At 46.7% G+C, this 19,595-nt stretch overlaps 1 protein-coding gene across 1 annotated transcript in view; it reads right to left on the bottom strand.

Annotated features, from left to right (window-relative positions):
* The window catches only part of LOC142074990 (lens epithelium-derived growth factor-like), a 66,149-nt gene that overhangs the window by 2,882 nt on the left and 43,672 nt on the right, over window positions 1-19,595 (bottom strand). The window contains exons 5-6 of the mRNA XM_075135986.1: window positions 2,098-2,191; window positions 119-194 (exon numbers count right to left, since the gene is read on the bottom strand). Of these exons, the coding sequence (XP_074992087.1) occupies window positions 119-194; window positions 2,098-2,191 (170 nt within the window). The remainder of the gene's footprint in view (window positions 1-118; window positions 195-2,097; window positions 2,192-19,595) is intronic.

The following is a 19,595-nucleotide window of genomic DNA, read 5'->3' as shown; positions in this document are numbered from 1 at the left end:
TATACTGAGTACTACAAGGAAAATGCTGGGCAGGAACTCAGTAAGTCATGACAGCTCATCAAATGCAACCACTTGGTTTACAATAAAGACAGGCATTTTATATAAAAAGCCAACTCACATGTCGGTCTCTGAAGGACAAGGTGGTTTCACCAATTTGGGTCTCCCTCTCGGTTTTGGAACCTTTACTTCAGTAGCTAATTATACAAAAAGAACAGGTTAGTCTACAGCCACCACCCATTCCTTATCTAAAAGGATTGTTTCTCATGTCAACACATAGAAGCAACACTTGAGTCAAACTTAGTAGGGTAAATACTCTATTTAAAAAAATTCAAATGTTGGAACTGTGTATCAAAGTTTAATCGAGATCCCTTTGAAAAATTAAAATCTCAACCAACACTTTGGTACTTTAAGATAGCAGTCTAAGAGGTTTAAACCATCTATTCCTGTGCCTTTTCCACCCAGTGCACTCAGAATGGCCCTGCCTCATGTTATGCAGCTAATAAAAAAAAATAAGCCTGAAACAAGAGAATAATAAGTGGAATAATAAGACAATAATAAGTGGGGGGAAAAAACTTAAGTAATTTAGTGTGTAAATCTAAACTCAGCCTATTTATTGGTAGTAGTTTTAAGAGCTTCATGGAGCTTCCATCCCTTTCCCTGAGAGTAAATCAGTGTCAAGAAATTCTACCACCACACTGAGGTATACAGCACAGTTCTGCATTTTCTCATTTTCACCATGTTTCAGTGTTAAAGCGAGCTAAATAGTTTATCCACCTTCTCGATGTTTATACCCTTCGAATTCTGTAAAATTAAAATACTTAGTATGCTGCCATTACGGATTGAAATTTATGGAACATGCTTATCTGCTATCCCCAGTGAACATTCTGTTAGGAAAAAAACTAACAGCCCAGTGTTTGAAGTGCTGCTGATAGTGTGAAGCACTGCTAAGCAAGAGATGCATGCATCATATTAATGCGAGAGAATGCTGCACAGTACATCATCTAGTAACACATTTCCCATAGGGTGCCAAAGCATCTCTTGTAAAGGTCCTTTCCTGCTCTTACAGACAATAGCTTGTATAAACACAATTCATTTGAAAGATCAATATAATCCCACACATATTAAAATATTAAAAATGTTCATTTAATAAATATAATGAAAGTGGGTGAAGTACTAAGGTAATACTTCCTCATATCTAGTCTTAAATAGTTTGCCTTGGGAGCTAACTATGGTTTCTAAAAGTTATTTTCATAATGCTACCAGATACAGGTGAGTATAAAGTATTAAATTATCTGTTTCCCAGACTAAATGCTCATATAGCATATTTAAGTGTTCCAATAACTTTCCCCATGTTAGCAGTAAACAAATTTAAAATGTTTCCTTCAAGAATACTTGCAAACTTGCCATAAGAATTACAATTAAATCATTGCTACTTTCACAAACAAGTACTGCAGGACTATTAGCAAAATCTTTTAAATTACATGCTGCTTCTAATAGCTATATTTTCTTCTCAGTTGTCTATCGATCTACAGAGATTTCCTTTAAACGTCTTTTCAGCAAAATCTCTCCAGCTCTTCACTTGTTTTTACTGTCCTCTGAGCTCTACCTATAGACAGTCTCCCTCCCCCTTTTTTTTTAAACTTGTTTTGTGGATATTCTAACACAACTTAAGTACCAATTTTATACATCTTTGATTAATATAAACCTTTGTGAAGCCACAGTGAAACAGAGGTCTTATTGCATAGTCTGTAAGTTAGCAGAATCCTATGGAGGCTTTCCTAAAGGTGATACTTGCAAGGGGATACAATGATCCTTATTTCAGAGGACCCAGCATAACCATAAACGTTTTAAGGCCCTTTATGTGTTACATCGCTAAATACCTCAGGTTGCCATGTAGGATAGTTTAGATGTGTATATATATTTTTATATATATATATATATATAAAAATAAAAATAAAAATAAAAATTGGAAGTTTACATATTAGGAATTATTCTGTAATACTCTGGAGATCTGGGGGCAATAAATCCTCCGACCATCTCTATTAAGTTATTTTGTATGGGGAAAAATAAATAAAATTCCTTTTTGTTTAAAGTTACCTGCTGGTCTTCCTCTTTTAGGGCTTACTTTTGGAGTCACAGCCACTGCAGCTGCTACCACTGCAGTTTCCGCAGCTTCAGCTTGTTTTTCAGCCTAATTTAAAGAAAGCAATTCACAAATTAAAACCATAGACCCTCTCCCCATAAAGCAGCTATTTCTTACTTGCTTCCTAAAATATTGCATAAAATATATTTCTAAACCGCTAAAAAATGAAAAAAATAGTTTAGTAGAGTAAGGATGCATTAAAAGCCCAATAGTTTCTGGATAAAAATTCATAAATATTTGGGACAAAACACTCTGTTTATAAGGGGGAAAGTAAACCTTAAATGATTGTTGCAGTGGTCACTGCAAACAACTTGGAGCAATATGCTGCAATCATTCAGGTTTTATAACTCAGCGGAAGAAACCCCACTGCTAAAATCCAGAAGAAGGATGTGAAAAGTTTTCTAGCAAACCAATACATTAGTGCTGGTTGGAGTGAAAGGAAGCTACAAGCTTGAATGTGCACACTGCTGATGGCATGGTCCTGCAGTCAACACAAACTTCCTTTTCTTTTTCCAGCACAAAAAGAATATTGGATTCCATCTTCTACACTTCCAAGGGCATTGAGTTTGGTACTGGTACCAGTGTCAGAACTACAGTAAAAAACTGTTTGGCTTACTATTCAGGAACGCCTGAATGGAATACAAATCAGATCCTGAATAACTGCAGTTCACAGCTTGGCACGTTGACTTGAGCTCAATTGGTGTGTGGGGGTGTGTGTGGGGGACACAGTCCTCTCAAGGAGAGAAGCTGGCATCACTAATTGCTTCAGTCTTCCAAACTTCATCTACTGCTGAATGTGCATCAACACACTGAGATTCTAGTCTTATTCCAGGTGAATTAATTTTAAAATAAGACTTATGTCTAAAATTCTTTATATGGCTATTAATGTTGCTTTATTATTTTTCTAGAACATCAGGTGAAGAGAGTGAGCTTGAAAATCCAAAGGAATCTCTTTGAAAAGAAATGATGCCACTGGAGTCTTTTTTTTTGTTTTTAAATACAAAATAAAAGTTATTAAGTTTTGCATTTGAAATCTACGGACCAAAAGTTTTAAAAATTTTATAAGCATATTGTTTTAATGTTAAATTTTGTGGAATAACAGCCCCTTTAATCTTCATTTGAAAAGTATTTAAATGCTTTGCTGATGGTTTTATCCAGTATTAATAAGCAATACACATCTCAAAATCCCATTCAGAAAACAGGAGACAGAGTTGTAGTATGTTTTAATCTGACTCCTGTATGTTTGTCCAGTTAATAGCAGGAAAGAGTGTAAATAGTTTTTCAACTGCTTAATTGCTTCATTTGTATAAAACATACTCTCTTCCAGTCATACTGACCTGTTAGTGTGTAGTTTTTCAACATGTGTCAGGATGGCTTTTTACTGTGCTTTGTACGAGTTGGAAACATTGTTTTTATAGCGGTTAATGTTAAAGTTTAATTTTGTTCTTGTAAAACATTGTACCGAGTGATGCTATGTACCAATTGTACCAATTTATGCTGCGTGAATTCTCATAGTATGCTTTTGGTATTATAGATGTCATACTAGGAAGAAATCTGGTGTTTTCACTGAACCTGTTGATGATGCACATTGGTTAGAAAACAGTCTTGAATGCTTTTTAAAAAAATTAAAGTCTTTAAGAATCAACTTCTTTGTATGAGTTTAATGTTCAAATTGTATAAATTAAGGCATTCATAAGGGCCATAACTGTTGGAATGTCTAAATCAAAGCTGTTAATAACTTTTCCTTGGCATGAACTTGAGGGGTTTAGAACTTAGGTTTTCAAAAAAAAAACTTGTAAAGATTGCTGAAGGCAAGAAAGGAAGGAGACAGAGAAGTGCTACACTTGTAAAATCCCTCAGCCCTGCCCCCACTCTCATGCACCCCCCCCCCCCCGCCCCCTTGAGCTCTCTCTCTTTCTCTCTGCCCCCCTGGCCCCCCTCTCTAACCCCTGTGCTGTGTCTGCCCCCTGTGCTCTCTGCCCTCCTCTGGTTGTCTTGGCCTACTGAGCTGACATCACTCGAATAACTAGACTGATGTTGGAGGCCCACTGTTTGACCTTTGGTATGTTGCTATGTAGTTGTTAGGGTTGTAACTTTTGTTAGATGAAGCACAATGAAGCAGGTGTTATAAAAACCCACATAATTGGCAGAAATAGCAGAACTAAACTTATACAAGAATATTTGCCTGGCGACTCGCTACACCAATCAACGAGCGACAGTTCAGAGCAGTCCAACAACTAAAGATGAAATAATCTGGAAGGTGCTCTCCACCTCATAAAACACATCCACCTCAGCCTGAAGGGGGGGCAGTATGACTCTGCCTTTGGGGATGCCTGGGACCATGCTCGTGCATGGCCAGAACGGACACCCTCAGCACCCTACTCCTCCCAACCTCTGACAACTGCTGCTCCTGTCAGCAAGGAAAGGGGAAGTAGATAGCCACTTTTCCTGTAACTTTGTAGTGTTCTTTGCATTAATAATCATTCTTTCACAGGGACAATAAATGTCCAAACTCCTTCACACAGAACCAATTATTGCATAGTAATCAATGCATGCATTTAGTCTGTCCAGACCTAAACAATGATGTTACTAAAACTGCTGTCAGAAGTGGGATCCGAAGGAAGCTTTGGACTGTGAAAAGAGGATTGTACAGCTGTAGTGCACCCAACAAACGTCCACAACGCAGAGACCACCTACAGCTGCCAAATTCGTTTGCCCGAGTGTAATCTTGCAGATCTTGAGGGTGGGCGCTCGGGGGCAAGAGTCTGGCAGGAAGTACGTTTAGTACTCTTACTTGAGGTAGGACAGCACAAACATTTTGAAACTTGTTCTAACATAAGAGCAAGGGAACCTGGGAAGTGACTCCTGAACCTCCAGTACCTGGATGGGATGAGGAATGGGTGCCTTTGGCTCAGTGCCTGGTTTGGATGCATCCTCCAGTGGCTTGGGAACTGAAACCCAAGCACACCAAGAGCCTGAAAGAATTGGCAACCCAACTGGGAAAAGGCTTTAATGCCTTGTACTGGGTCTGGCTGGGCTGGAGTTAATTTTCTTCATAGCAGCCCTTATGGCGCTGTGCTTTACATTTGTGACTAAAACAGTGTTGATAATACACCAATGTTTTAGCTATTGCTTAACAGTGCTTGCACAGCATCAAGGCCTTCTCTGTTTCTCACGCTGCCACCCTCCCCAGGGAGTAGGCCGGGGGTGGACAAGAGGTTGGGAAGAGACACAGCTGGGACAGCTGACCCAAATTGACCAAAGGGAAATTCCATGCCATATAACGTCATGCTCAGCAATAAAAACGAGGAGGGGGTGGGGTGGGGAGGGGAGGGGGGAGTTTTTCCAAGGTAGCTGTTGCTTGGGGCATCGGTCTACCCATGGGAAGTGGTGAGTGATTGCCTTTGCATCACGTGGTTTTTTCCTTTGTTTCCTTCATCTATTAAACTGTCTTTATCTTGACCGACAAGTTTTTTCTCAGTTTTGCTCTTCCAATTCTCTTCCCCATCTCTCGGGGGCGAGGGGGAGTGAGTGAACAGCTGGTGGGTGCTTTGCTGCTGGCTGGGGTCAACCCACCACATGCCTACAAGGAAATGATGAAAAATGCACCACGCTGATGTGGGGGTGTGCCTTTGCATGCTGGCCTCTTTTAGAACGGAGTTGTAAAGGCCAGCTGTGGGTGTGAGAAGCAGAGAGCCGAGCAGCTGCTCTAGAGCGCAATAATGGCTTACTTCATTGGAGTTGCCCCCTTAGACCAAACTAGGCAATGGAAAAGGAAGGGAACAGAATGATTAATGCAAACATGGGGGGGGGGGAATGACAGTGTCAGGGATCACGGTGGCCCATCCACCTCTGAGGGTACATTGGAAGAAGAGGAAGAAACTGAAACCATATTATCTTTACATAGTGCTGATTTCTGAGACTGCATTGGGTCTGGCTGGGATGGAGTTAACTTTCCCCATAGCAGCCCTCATGGTGCTGTGCTTTGTATTTGTAGCTAGAAAGAGGTTGGGAGGGGACATAGCCAGGACAGCTGACCCAAACTGACCAAAGGGATATTCCATACCATATGACCTCGTGCTCAGCAATAGAAGCTAAGAGAAAGGAGGAGGAGGGGGGGCATTTGTTATTAAGGCGTTTCTCTTCCGAAGCATAGTGAGGCCCTACTTCCCAGGAAGTGGCTGGACATGGCCTCCTGATGGGAAGTAGAGAATAAATCTTTTTTTTTTTTTTCTTCTTTGCTTTGCTTCCGGGCGCGGCCTTTGCTTTCTTTCATTAAACTGCCTTTATCTTGACTCACCAGTTTTTCATCTTATTTTCCCCCCCCTTCTTGCTGAGGAGGGGGAGTGACAGAGTGGCTTGGTGGGCACCTGGCAGCCAGCCAAGTTCAACCCACCACAGAGACCTAAGGGCTGATTTTAAGCGGGGAGTATAAGAAAACCTGCTAACCTGGCTATTAAGGTTCTGGGATGTGGGCGCCAGCGGCTTAGAGCTAGATAACCGGGAGGCACCATGGTCTCTGTCCAATGATGGAGCTGTGGATTGTGCAATCAGATCTTGTGGTGAAACTAATCTGTGACATAGACTGCTTGCTGGGGTGAGAGGATGTGATCTACAGAAAGAGGACCTTCTGGATATGTGCATCCAGGAGTGGTGGCATATGGCTGGAGAAGGGATTCAGAGGTTAAGGGAATGAGCGGCGGTCAAAGTGGTGTATGGCATGACAGACAGCCCACCTTTGATTGATCTGGACCAAGAGGGGGTGACCCAGGCCATTTGGAAGTGATTGGTTCGTGGGGGGCCCCCCTTGGTTAGCCAGTACCATGGCTGGGATGATCTTGGGAACCAACCCCTTGGCCCTGGTGGGGGAAGTAGGTGATGCACTCCATCTGTGAAGTTTCTGCCTCCTCCCCTGTGAAGGCGCAGGTGGCCGCCATGCGAGAACAAGGGGGCCCGGTGCCACCTGCTGATGGACTGAAGGAGCAGATGCCCCAGAGTGACCCACGGAGCTGTAAGAGCAAGGGAAGGACATGGCCCGGTGGCATGGCAGAAGCACCAGGGAGTTGGCCACCAAGGTACATGAACTCCAACAGCAACAAAGGACATCCGCCAAGCCACAGCAGGCTGAGAATGGCCTCACGCCATCAGCCCCACCAGCGGAAGACTCCTCCTACACCTTTCTCCTGGAAGAACTGGCTCCGATAAACCTCCCATAGGGAAGCCCTGCCTCCAGCCAGGTTGGGAAAAGGGATGATGAAGATGTTACAGAGGATAACAGGATTTACTGTCCCCCCCATCCTCCCTCCCCCTTCCCTGAGCTTTTATTGCTGAGCACGACGTCATATGGTATGGAATATCCCTTTGGTCAGTTGGGGTCAGCTGTCCCGGCTGTGTCCCCTCCCAACCTCTTGCCCACACTCCAGCCTTTGGGGGAGGTGGGGGGGTGTTGGAGAGACAGCCTTGATGCTGTGCAAGCACCGTTCAGCAATAGCCAAAACATTAGTGTGTTATCAACGCCTTTTTAGCCACAAATGCAAAGCACAGCACCATACTGGGTGCTATGAAGAAAGTTAACTCCATCTGAACCAGACCCAGTACACTGGCACTCCGGGCTCAAAGTCTGTAGGACCCTCCCTAGATCCAGAGATCTATGGCCCCTCCAACTACTGATGCTAGGACCTTCACTTGCTCCAGTAGCTGACACCACAGGCTGGGAGCGCCCACACCCTTGGTCGGACTCTAGTAGCTAGCACTAAATCCACTCACAGAAGTCTCACCAGTAGCTGGCACTTAGCCCTTGCAGCACACATACACAGGGGGATTAGGGAGTGAGATTACACAGAGAGAGAGTTAAGAAAAGATTTAATAAGAAGATAGGACAGACTGTGGTGATCAGGAGCAGGGCTCAGCCAAACAAGCATACTGACCAGCCCCATTTTACATGCGACTGGCCCCTTTTATACCCTTTTCTGTCTACCCCCCTCTTTGTTCCTCCCTGCTCCCCCTTCCCCTGGACATTGTCTCATCAGCTGGAATAGTCCCACCGACCCCCTCCTGGACCTCCTCCTGGACCCCCTCCTGAACCCACAGGTTTGCATCCTTATCAGTTGCAAAGTCAGTTTGGCTGCAGTTCCTTGATAGCCCATCAATTAGTGTGAGTGACCAGGTTTGTTTCTGGTTATTGTCTTTGTTAATGCTAATTGGTCAGATTTTATGACTCTCTGTATTTGTCTCCCTCCCTTTCCTTATCATGCACCTGAAAAAATAAACATTCTCACACCCCACATATCCTTACCAATTAGGGTGACTAACCAGGTTTGTTCTTATCAGAACCTCCCTTATCATGTGTTGGTCAGGTTTGTCTCTGTATATTCTTGTTTATGGCTCCTTTGACCAGATACCCTTAAAGGAGCAGACACTCTCCTTCCACATACCCTTACGCAAATGATGCCTGAAGCAGTCTTGTAAGAGTTTCACCCGTCTATCAAAACATTTAGGCTATTTGAAATATTCAAAGACAGTATTCTTATGACCAAGTATCAAGTTTAAGGGTAAAATTTATTACTGTGTGTGTATGTTTTCTGAGTCTATTTTATTGTTGTTGCCTGAAGAGAAGGGCTCTTGCAAAAAGTGAAAATAAGGAGAGAAAGCGAGAATAAATAAATTAGTGAAATTAAAAATCCTAACTTTTCTATCTTGTGAAAAGCTGTTAAACAGTATGTAGAAAAACCTCTTAAATGTTCCTTTGAGGAAGCCTGTACTTCCACCTTTTCTCTAACAGTGTTAAGTTTACCATGCGTACTACGGTCTGTGGCATTAGAAGGAGTATCAGCTTTTGCCATCTGCGTGCCACGTAACTGAACATGTATCACAACAGTGTAGTTCAAGCACTACTGGACAGTGTAACATAAAGGAATTTGTCATTTGAGAAGAAAAGGCTTTTATACTCTTAACAGCATATTGTCCTGGTTTCGGCTGGGATCAAGTTAAATTTCTTCCTAGTGCTGTGTTTTGGATTTAGTATGAGAAGAATGTTGATAACACACTGATGTTTTAGTTGTTGCTAAGTACCCTGCTGGTCAAGGACACTCAGCTTCCATGCTCTGGAAGAGGCTGGGAGGGAGCATAGCCGGGACAGCTGGCCCAGCTGGCCAACGGGGTATTCCATACCATGTGACATCATGTTCAGTATATGAATGGTAGGCGTGTTCCAGGAAGTAGCGATCGCTACTTGGTTATCAGTCAGCGCGGGTGGTGAGCAATTGCATTGTGCATCACTCATTTTCTATATTCTATCATTATCATCATTATTATTATTATTATTAATTTCCCTTTTCTGTTCTATTAAACTGTCTTTATCTCAACCCACGAGTGTTTCTCACTCTTACCCTTCCGATTCTCTCCCCGTCCCACTGCGGGGGTGGGGGGAGTGAGTAAGCAGCTGCGTGGGGTTTGGCTGCCTGCCGGGTTAAACCACGACACATATCATCCAGATTAATTGTTAGCTCTTATTAGTAAAGTAGAATGATGTTGAAAGCTTCCCAATTGTCTTTACTAAAACTCCTTTCCAATAACTTAAGACAGTTTAAAAAAAAAACATAGAAGAACGCCTGAAGCACAAGGAAGTGAGGCTCCTTTGACCAGATACCCTTAAAGGAACAGACACTCTCCTTCCACATACCCCTATAGACACACCTTTGATACCTCAACTACCTGGTCTCTCAGAGGGAGAGTCAGTAGTAGGACTGCTACAGGCATCACCTCAGTCGGTGCCAGTGGCAACCCAAATGGTACACCGACAGCAATATCGGACCAAAAGGAATTCGCTCAGTCCCATATACAGTCTTATCAAAGAGCTTGAAAGTCAAGGGGTGGTTACTTGAACCCATTCATCCTTCAACAGCCCCATCTGGCTGGTGTGAAAATCCAACAGGGAGATCAACCATAGACTACTGAGGTTTGAATGAAGTAACACTGTAGTCTGATCAGATCCATGTGTTTGGGTTGGCTTTTGGTTTGCATTGGCATTGTTTGTCTTGGGGATTGGAGGCGCGGGGAGTGGTGGGTCGGGGGGGAGGGGGGGGGGGGGGGCGGGATGGTGAGATAAGTGAGGAGGTACATCCTTGAACCTAGATAAGAGATACCAATTAACCCCATTGTTTCCCAGCAAATTCCTCTAGAGTAGTCTGACCCACTCTGACCTATTCTAATTAGCATAGTAAAAACCCCACCCACAGGCAGGAAGGCCCCCTACCCAACAAAGCCCTTCCCCACTGAATATGCGCAGTAAAAAGAAAGGACACTGTGACTTTAAGTGAAGACGAGGCATTACAAGAACCATTAGAAGCAAGGATGACTAAGCGTAGATGTAAAAGTACTGATAACTGTTGCTCGGAATGTATAAAATGCTTACCGTGTGTTAACTGAGGTGTGCTAGCTTTGTGGAGTTACCACCCAGCACCCATCTCTGCGCAGGCATGAAATAAACAAGTATCTCGGCTCTGTGTGTGTGAGATTGGCTTATTGCACACCGGGTAACGAACCCCGCTTGAGGGACAACACCACCACCCTTGAGTGCAGCAGTAGCAGATATGCTAGAACTACAGTATGAACCCGAAGTGAAGAATGCTGCCTGACATGAGACCATTGACATAGTTAACGTGTTTTTTCTCAATTCCCCTGACACCTGAGTATAAATGACAGTTTGCCTATACTGGGAAAGGAGTACAATACACCTGGAACTGTCTGCCACAAGGATGGAAGCATAGCCCCATGTGGTAGGTTGACCTTGGCTGGCTGCCAGATACCTAGCCAGCCGCTCTCTCACTCCCCCTCCTCAACAGGACTGGGGGAGAAAACAAGATGTAAAAGCTCGTGGGTCGAGACAAAGACACTTACTAATCACTGCCACGGGCAAAACAGACTCAACTTGGGGAAAATTATTTTAATTTATTGCCAATTAAAATACATTTGGATGGTGAGAAACAAACACAAACATTAAAACAACACCTTTCCTCCCCCTCTCCCCCCCTTTTCCCAGGCTCAACTTCACTCCTTCATTCCCAGCTCCTCTACCTCCCCTTCCCCCCCCCCGCCCCACAGAGCAGCGCAGGGGGAATGGGAGGTTCATAACAGGTCCTCTCTGCCACTCCTTCCTCCTCACACTTTTCCCCTGCTCCAGCATGGGTCCTCTCCACGGGCTGCAGACCTTCAGGAAAAAAATCTGCTCCAACATGGATTCTCCATGGGCTACAGTTCCTGCCAGGAGAACCTGATCCTGCATGGGCTCCTCCACGGGCTGCACTTCCTGTGGGGAAAACCTGCTCCAGCGTGGGCTCTCCACGGGCCGCAGTTCCTTCAGGAAATATCCACCTGCTCTGGTGTGGTCCTCTCCATGCGCTGCAGGGATATATCTGCTCCACTGTGGTCTCTTCCGCAGGCTGCAGGGGAATATCTTCTCTGGTGCCCAGAGCACCTCCTCCCCCTCTTTCTTCACTGACCTTGGTATTTGCAGTGTTGTTTCTCACACTTTTTTTTCCTCACTACTCTCACACTGCCATGCGGTGTTTTACCCTTTCTTACGTGTTTTCACAGAGGCGCTCAGCTTTGGCCTGCAGTGGGTCTGTTGCCAAGCTGGCTGGAACCGGCTGTGTCTGGCACAGGGCAGTCCCTTGCCTCTTCTCACAGAGACCACCCCTGCAGCCCCCCCACTACCAAAACCTTGCCATGTAAACCCAATACACCCCACCATCTGTCACAGACTTATACAAAAGGTTTTGAAAGAGGGCAACGCCCCAGATCACTTACAGTACACTGATGACATCATAGTATGGGGAAACACCACCCAAGAGGTGTATAGCAAAGGCAAACAGATCACTGAAATTTTACTAAATGCAGGATTTGTGATCAAGAGGAATAAGGACCTGCACCAAGAAATACATTTTCTGGGTGTCAAATGGCAAGATGGGTGCCATCTCATTCCTATTGACATGATTGACAAGATTGTGGCAATGGCACCACCAACCAATAAAAAGGAAACACAAATGTTTCTTGGAATGGTAGTATTTTGGCAAATGCACATCCGCAGATACAGTCAGCTTGTGAACCCGCTGTACCAAGTCACCAGAAAAGAGAACTCATTTGAGTGGGGAACCGAGCAACAACAAGCCTTTGACCAGGTAAAACAAGAAGCAGCACATGCGGTTGCCCTGGGGCCCATCAGAACCAGTCCAAATGTCCAAAACGTACTATACACATCAGCAGGGGACAAAACAAGCCAGTGGAGTTTATGGCAGAAAGCACTAGGAGAGACCAGAGAGAAGACTCCTTGGATTCTGGAGCCGAGGCTACCAAGCTGCTGACGAAAACTATATCCCGACGGAAAAAGAAATATTAGCCACCTATGAGGGAATGTGGGCAGCATCTGAAGCGGTGGGGACGGAATCACAACTGCTGCTGGCACCTCGGCTACCAGTATTTCACTGGATGCTGAAAGGAGAAATGCCCTCGACTCATCATGTGGCAAGTGCTACCTGGAGTAAATGGACAGCCCTGATTACCCAGTGGGCTCAGAGACATCCGGGCCTGATAGAAGAGCTGATGGAATGGCCTGAAAAATCGTGATTTTGGAGTCTCACCCAGGGTATTACCACATGCTCAAGAAGCCTCAGGATATGACAAGCTATCTGAAGAAGAGCGCCAATATGCCCTGTTCACTGACAGCTCTTGACGAATTATCGGCAATCAGAGAAGATAGAAACCTGCCATTTGGAATCCTGTCCAATGGGTGATAAAAACAGATGAAGGTGAAGGACAATTGAGTCAGCTCGCTGAAGTCCAAGCCATAAGAATGGCCATCGATGTAGCATTACAGAGGAAATAGCCTAGGTTATACCTGTATGCTGACTCCTGGATGGTGGCCAACGCCCTCTGGGGCTGGTTCACACAGCGGAAACAGAGGAAGTGGCAGAGACAAGGAAAACCTATTTGGATGGCTAACTTGAGGGAATACATCGCACAGGATTTGGCAAAACTTCATGTGCCAGTGTGACACGTCGATGCGTGTACTGGGTCTGGCTGGGATGGAGTTAATTTTCTTCATAGCAGCCCCTATGGTGCTGTGCTTTACATTTGTGACCAAAACAGTGTTGATAACACACCGATGTTTTAGCTATTGATGAACGGTGCTTACACAGTGTCAAGGCCTTCTCTGTTTCTCACTCTGGCCCCCCCCAGGGAGTAGGCTGGGGGTGGGCAAGAGGCTGGGAGGGGACACAGCCAGGACAGCTGACCTGAATTGACTGAAGAGTTATTCCATACCATATAACGACATGCTCAGCAATAAAAGGCAGGGGGGAGGGAGTCTTTCCAAAGTAGCCGTCGCTTGGGAACTGGCTGGGCATCGGTCTGCTGGTGGTGAGTGATTGCTTCTGCATCACTTTTTTGTTTTTACTTTCTCCCCCCGCCCCTTATTAAACTATCTTTATCTCGACCCACAAGTTTTCTCACTTTGGCCCTTCCAATCATCTCCCCCATCTCTTGGGGGGGGGAAGTGAGCGAGCAACTGGGTAGGGGCTTACCTGCCAGCCGGGGTCAACCCACCACAGTCCTTTTTGGCACCCAACATGGGGCTTGAGGGGTTTGAGATAACAACAGATTTGACCGTAGCATGCTAGATGGAATTTACAGTTGTTATACCTGTTTAGCTGTTGCTTGACAAGTTGTTACTTGCTGTTGCTGGTCGCGATGTTGACTTAATTGTTCTCAACACTGGTTTATTTGTTCCCTTACCTGCTCCATGCCATACTTCCTCTCTTGCTGTACATCAAATTTGAGGGCTTGTTAAAGGTTGGTTTTGGCTTCTGCAGTTTGCTGTGCTGTTTATCACTTTGTTGTGTTTTGCCTGGCAGAGTTATGATAAAAGCACTGGCCTTGAGCCTAATCAGGTATTTGGGCCCTGCATTGCTGCTGTTCCAGTACTTCGGGAACCATCTGGTGGAGAGAATTAACAATTACACCTTTTTCCTCTTCTCCGAGAGCCAATTTATGGAGGAAACAAAAGATGGCAACTTCCCCTTCTTCTCCTGTGGGGTAGATGTTTTCTGCCTTGTAACAATGGCTCTTCAGTTTCTTGAACATCCTTGGGTAATCAGAATGCTCATATTGGTGTGTGTCAATGTCGTGGTTTAACCCCGGCCGGCAACTAAGCACCACACAGCCGCTCGCTCACTCCCCCCACAGTGGGATGGGGGAGAGAATCGGAAAGGTAAAAGTGAGAAAACTCGTGGGTTGAGATAAAGACAGTTTAATAGGTAAAGCAAAAGCCGCACACGCAAGCAAAGCAAACCAAGGAATTAATTCACTCCTTCCCATTGGCAGGCAGGTGTTCAGCCATCTCCAGGAAAGCAGGGCTCCATCAGGCGTAGCGGTTACTTGGGAAGACAAACGCCATCACTCTGAATGTCCCCCCTTCCTTCTTCTTCCCCGCAGCTTTTATTGCTGAGCATGACGTCATATGGTATGGAATATTCCTTTGGTCAGTTGGGGTCAGCTGTCCCAGCTGTGTCCCCTCCCAACTTCTTGTGCACCCCCAGCCTACTCACTGGTGGGGTGGTGTAAGTGTGGTGGGTTGACCCTGGCTGGATGCCAAGTGCCCACCAAAGCCGCTCTATCGCTCCCCTCCTCAGCTGGACAGGGGAGAGAAAATATAACGAAAGGTTTGTGGGTTGAGATAAGGACAGGGAGATCACTCACCAGTTACCATCACGGGCAAAACAGACTCGACTTGGGGAAATTAACTTAATTTATTGTCAATCAAATCAGAGTAGGGTAATGAGAAATAAAAACTAAATCTTAAAAGACCTTCCCCCCACCCCTCCCTTCTTCCCGGGCTCAATTTCACTCCCGATTTTCTCTACCTCCTCCCCCCGAGCGGCGCAGGGGGATGGGGAATGGGGGTTGCGGTCAGTTCATCACATGTTGTCTCTGCCGCTCCTTCCTCTTCACGGGGAGGACTCCTCACACTCCTCCCCTGCTCCAGCGTGGGGTCCCTCCCACAGGAGACAGCTCTCCATGAACTTCTCCAATGTGAGTCCTTCTCACGGGCTGCAGTTCTTCACGAACTGCTCCAGCGTGGGTCCCTTCCACAGGGTGCAGTCCTTCAGGAACAGACTGCTCCAGCGTGGGTCCCCCACGGGGTCACAAGTCCTGCCAGCAAACCTGCTCCAGCGTGGGCTCCTCTCTCCACGGGGTCACAGGTCCTGCCAGGAGCCTGCTCCAGCGCGGGCTCTCCACGGGGTCACAGCCTCCTTTGGGCGCATCCACCTGCTCCGGCGTGGGGTCCTCCACGGGCTGCAGGTGGATATCTGCTCCACCATTAACCTCCATGGGCTGCAGGGGGACAGCCTGCCTCACCGTGGTCTTCACCATGGGCTGCAGGGGAATCTCTGCTCCGGCGCCTGGAGCACCTCCTCCCCCTCCTTCTCCACTGACCTTGCTGTCTGCAGAGTTGTTTCTCTCACATATTCTCACTCCCCTCTTCTGACTGGTGCTGGTGTTGCACAGTGGGGTTTTTTTTTTCCCCTTCTTAAATATGTTATCACAGAGGCGCTACCACTGTCGCTGATTGGCTCGGCCTTGGCCAGTGGCGGGTCCATCTTGGAGCCGGCTGGCATTGGCTCTCTCGGACATAGGGGAATCTTCTAGCAGCTTCTCACAGAAGCCACCCCTGTAGCCCCCCCCCCCACTACCAAAACCTTGCCACGCAAACCCAATACAGCAAGAAGCAGAAAAGGCCTTGACGCTGTGTAAGCACAAATCCAAAACATAGCCCCATACTAGCTACTATGAAGAAAATTAACTCTATCCCAGCCAAAATCAGTAAAGTCAAGAATCTGTTTCCAGCTTTTCCGGAAAAAGCAAAGTTAACCGACTATTTAGGAATATCACACAGGGATGTGCCCTGACGCAGTCTGGTCATGGGTGGCAAGGTGCGTGGGAGAATATGGGCAGGTAGCTAGAGCGGTTTTCAGCTCCGATGGTCTGGGACTTCACCCCCGAACAAGTGCGGAATCCTGACGAAGTAACAGAACACTTGAAAAAAGGATGCCCTGGCTATGCCAAAGAGACACAACTCCTCACACTGTGCTGGGGCCTGGCCTATGCCTACTGAGCTACTGTTCAGCACCCTCAAGGGGGCGAGAGGGTCTCTGGATCTGAAGACATACAAATGGACACTGTGGCTAAACCAGAGACCCAACCCTCAACCGTCGCTCCTATAGTCAAGAAGAACCAATGGAAAGGGAAGTCAACTCGGTTAGTAAGGGAGGAAGAAGCTTCTCCTAAGAGGGAGCAGGAGAAGAAGAATCAGAAGCAGCAGCCTGTTCTGCAGCAGAGCAGTCACAAGAACAGGAGAGGGAAGAGACAGAAATCATAAACGAGTCAGAAACCACCCGGTCCCTATCCCTGAGTGAGCTGCAAGATATGCAGAAAGATTTCGGCCATCATCCAGGCGAGCAAATTATCACCTGGTTGCTCCGATGATGGGATACTGGGGCCAACAGTCAGGAATTAGAGGGCAAAGAAGCCCAGCAGCTGGGATCCTTCGCTAGGGACCAGGGTATTGACAAAGGGATCGGAAGAGGGGCAACAATCCACAGCCTCTGGAGGCAGTTCCTGTCAAGCGTGAAGGCAAGGTATCCCCTCAAGGAAGATCTTGTAAACTACCGAGGCAAGTGGACCACCACTGAGGGAAGTATCCAGTATCTGAGGGAATAAGCAGCGATGGAGGTGATCTACAGCAACCTGGACAACGACCAGGGATCCAAAGACCCGGATGAAGTCCAGTGCACATGGTCCATGTGGCGGAAGTTTGTACAGAGTGCACCAACGTCATGTGCCAATACCCTGGTGATAATGGATGGGACAGACATCGAGGCACCAACTGTGGCTAGACTGGCCTGCCTTTCTCTTCTCAAGGGAAAGGGTACTGTGTGCGCACGCCTCGTGCCACTCTGTGGTTCTATCTGCACGACCACAGGGACGACATGAGGAAGTGGGACGGTGCACCTACCTCGAACCTAGAAGATCAGGTAAGTGGCTTGCGAGGAAAAACGGTGGCCAAAAAGGGTCCATCCAGGAAGATTACTGCTCCGGTTGCTGTTGAGCAATTCCCCAGGCAGAGTAGAAGGGCTGATCCTCCTTCTGATCCTAATGAAGGGACTTCTGGTTTGCAGTTACAGGAGTCAGGTAATGAATACTCCGACCAGGAATAGAAGGGCCCTGCCTCCGGCCAGGTGGAGGAAAGGGACAATCGGGTTTATTGGCCTGTATGGATTCAATGGCCTGGCACATCGGACCCACGGGAGTATAAGGCTCTGGTGGACACCAGTGCACAGCGTGCCCTAATGCCATCAGGGTACAAGGGGGCAGAACCCATCTGGATTTCTGGAGTGACAGGGGGATCCCAACAGTTGTCTGTATTGGAGGCTGGGGTGAACCTAACAGGGGACAAGTGGCAGAAGCATCCTATTGTGACCAGCCTGGAGGCTCCATGTATCCTTGGCATAGACTACCTCAGGAGTGGGTACTTCAAAGACCCAAAAGGGTACCAGTGGGCCTTTGGTGTAGCTGCCGTGGGTACAGAGAAGATTAAACAGGTGTCTACCTTGCCCGGCCTCTTGGAGAATCCCTCCATTGTGGGCTTGCTGTGGGTCGAAGAACAGCAGGTGTCAATTGCTACCATGACAGCGCACCGGCAACAATATCGCACCAACCGAGACTCCCTGGTTCCCATCCATGAGTTTTTTTGCCATTGACTGGAGAACCAAGGAGTGATCAGCAAGACTCGCTCACCCTTTAACAGTCCCATATGGCCAGTGCGAAAGTCTGACGGGGGGGTGGAGGCTGACAGTGGACTACGCTGTCGTTGAGTGCTGCCGTGCCGGACATGCTAGAACTCCAATATGAACTGGAGTCAAAGGCAGCCAAGTGGTATGCCTCAACTGATATCGCTAATGCGTTCTTCTCGATCCCTTTGGCGGCAGAGTGCAGGCCACAGTTTGCTTTCATGTGGTGGAGGGGTGTCCAGTACACCTGGAATCGACTGCCCCAGGGGTGAAAGCACAGCCCTACCATTTGCCATGGGCTGATCCACACTGCACTGGAACAGGGTGCAGCCCCTCAACACCTGCAATACATCGATGACATCATCGTGTGGCGCAACACAGCAGAGGAAGAGTTTGTGTTTCCTTCTGAAAGCTGGTTTTGCCGTAAAACAAAGCAAGGTCAAAGGATCTGCACAGGAGATCCAGTTTTTAGGAATAAAATGGCAAGATGGGCATCGTCAGATCCCAACGGATGTGATCAACAAAATAACAGCCATGTCTCCACCAGCTAGCAAAAAGGAAACACAAGCTTTCTTAAGTGTTGTGGGTTTTTGGAGAATGCATATTCCAGGTTACAGTCAGATTGTGAGCCCTCTCTATTGAGTGACCTGAAAGCAGAAGGGTTTCGGATGGGGCCCTGAGCAGGGACAAGCCTTGAACAGATTAAACAGGAAATTGTTCATGCGGTAGCCAGACAGGACAAGCTGTGAGAAACATGCTTTACAGCGCAGCCGGGGAGCATGGCCCCACCTGGAGCCTCTGGCGGAAAACACCCGGAGAGACTCGAGGTCGACCTCTAGGGTTTTGGAGCTGAGGATATAGAGGATCTGAGGCCTGCTACACCCCAACTGAAAAAATGTTACTAGCAGCATATGAAGGGAGTTTGAGCCCATGTCCCACAGTGCCCATGTCCCAAAGGGAAGTGCCACTGAAGAACAAATCAGCAACCATCAAGTGGACCAAGCTGCTCAGATTGCCACAATCGACAAAGACCTGGATTGGGAACATAAAGGGGAACTATTTGTAGCTCGATGGGCTCATGAAACATCAGGACATATAGGATGAGATGTCACCTATAGCTGGCCAAGAGACCAAGGGGTGGACTTGTCTAAAGATTCTATTATACAAATAGCAAAGGACTGAAATTTGTGCATTAGTGAAAAAGCTAAACAACAAAAAATATTGAGGCATGGAAGATGACATTTAAACCACCAATTTGGAGATGCGTGGCAAGTAGACTACATTGGACCTTTGTGCAGGACTACTAGGGGGCATTGATAGGTCCTAGCCATGGTAGAAATGACTACAGGCTGGCTGGAGACTTACCCAGTGACCCATGTCACTGCTAAAAGCACAGTAGTAGGTCTCGAAAAACAAATTTTGTGGAGACATGGTACACCTGAAAGAATTGAGTCTGACAATGGCTGTCATTTCAAAAATGAAATGATAAAGTTAGGAACAGCTGAACATGGAATTGACTGGATATACTGTATTCCCTATTATCCCCAGGCCTTGGGAAAGGTAGAATGGCATAATGGACTCCCGAAAACCATGCTACAAGCCCGGGG

The sequence above is a fragment of the Calonectris borealis genome, chromosome W, assembly GCF_964195595.1.
Source record: "Calonectris borealis chromosome W, bCalBor7.hap1.2, whole genome shotgun sequence".
Taxonomy (NCBI): domain Eukaryota; kingdom Metazoa; phylum Chordata; class Aves; order Procellariiformes; family Procellariidae; genus Calonectris; species Calonectris borealis.
Note: the sequence above shows the minus strand (reverse complement) of the source record. Positions and strands in the feature narration are given on the sequence as shown.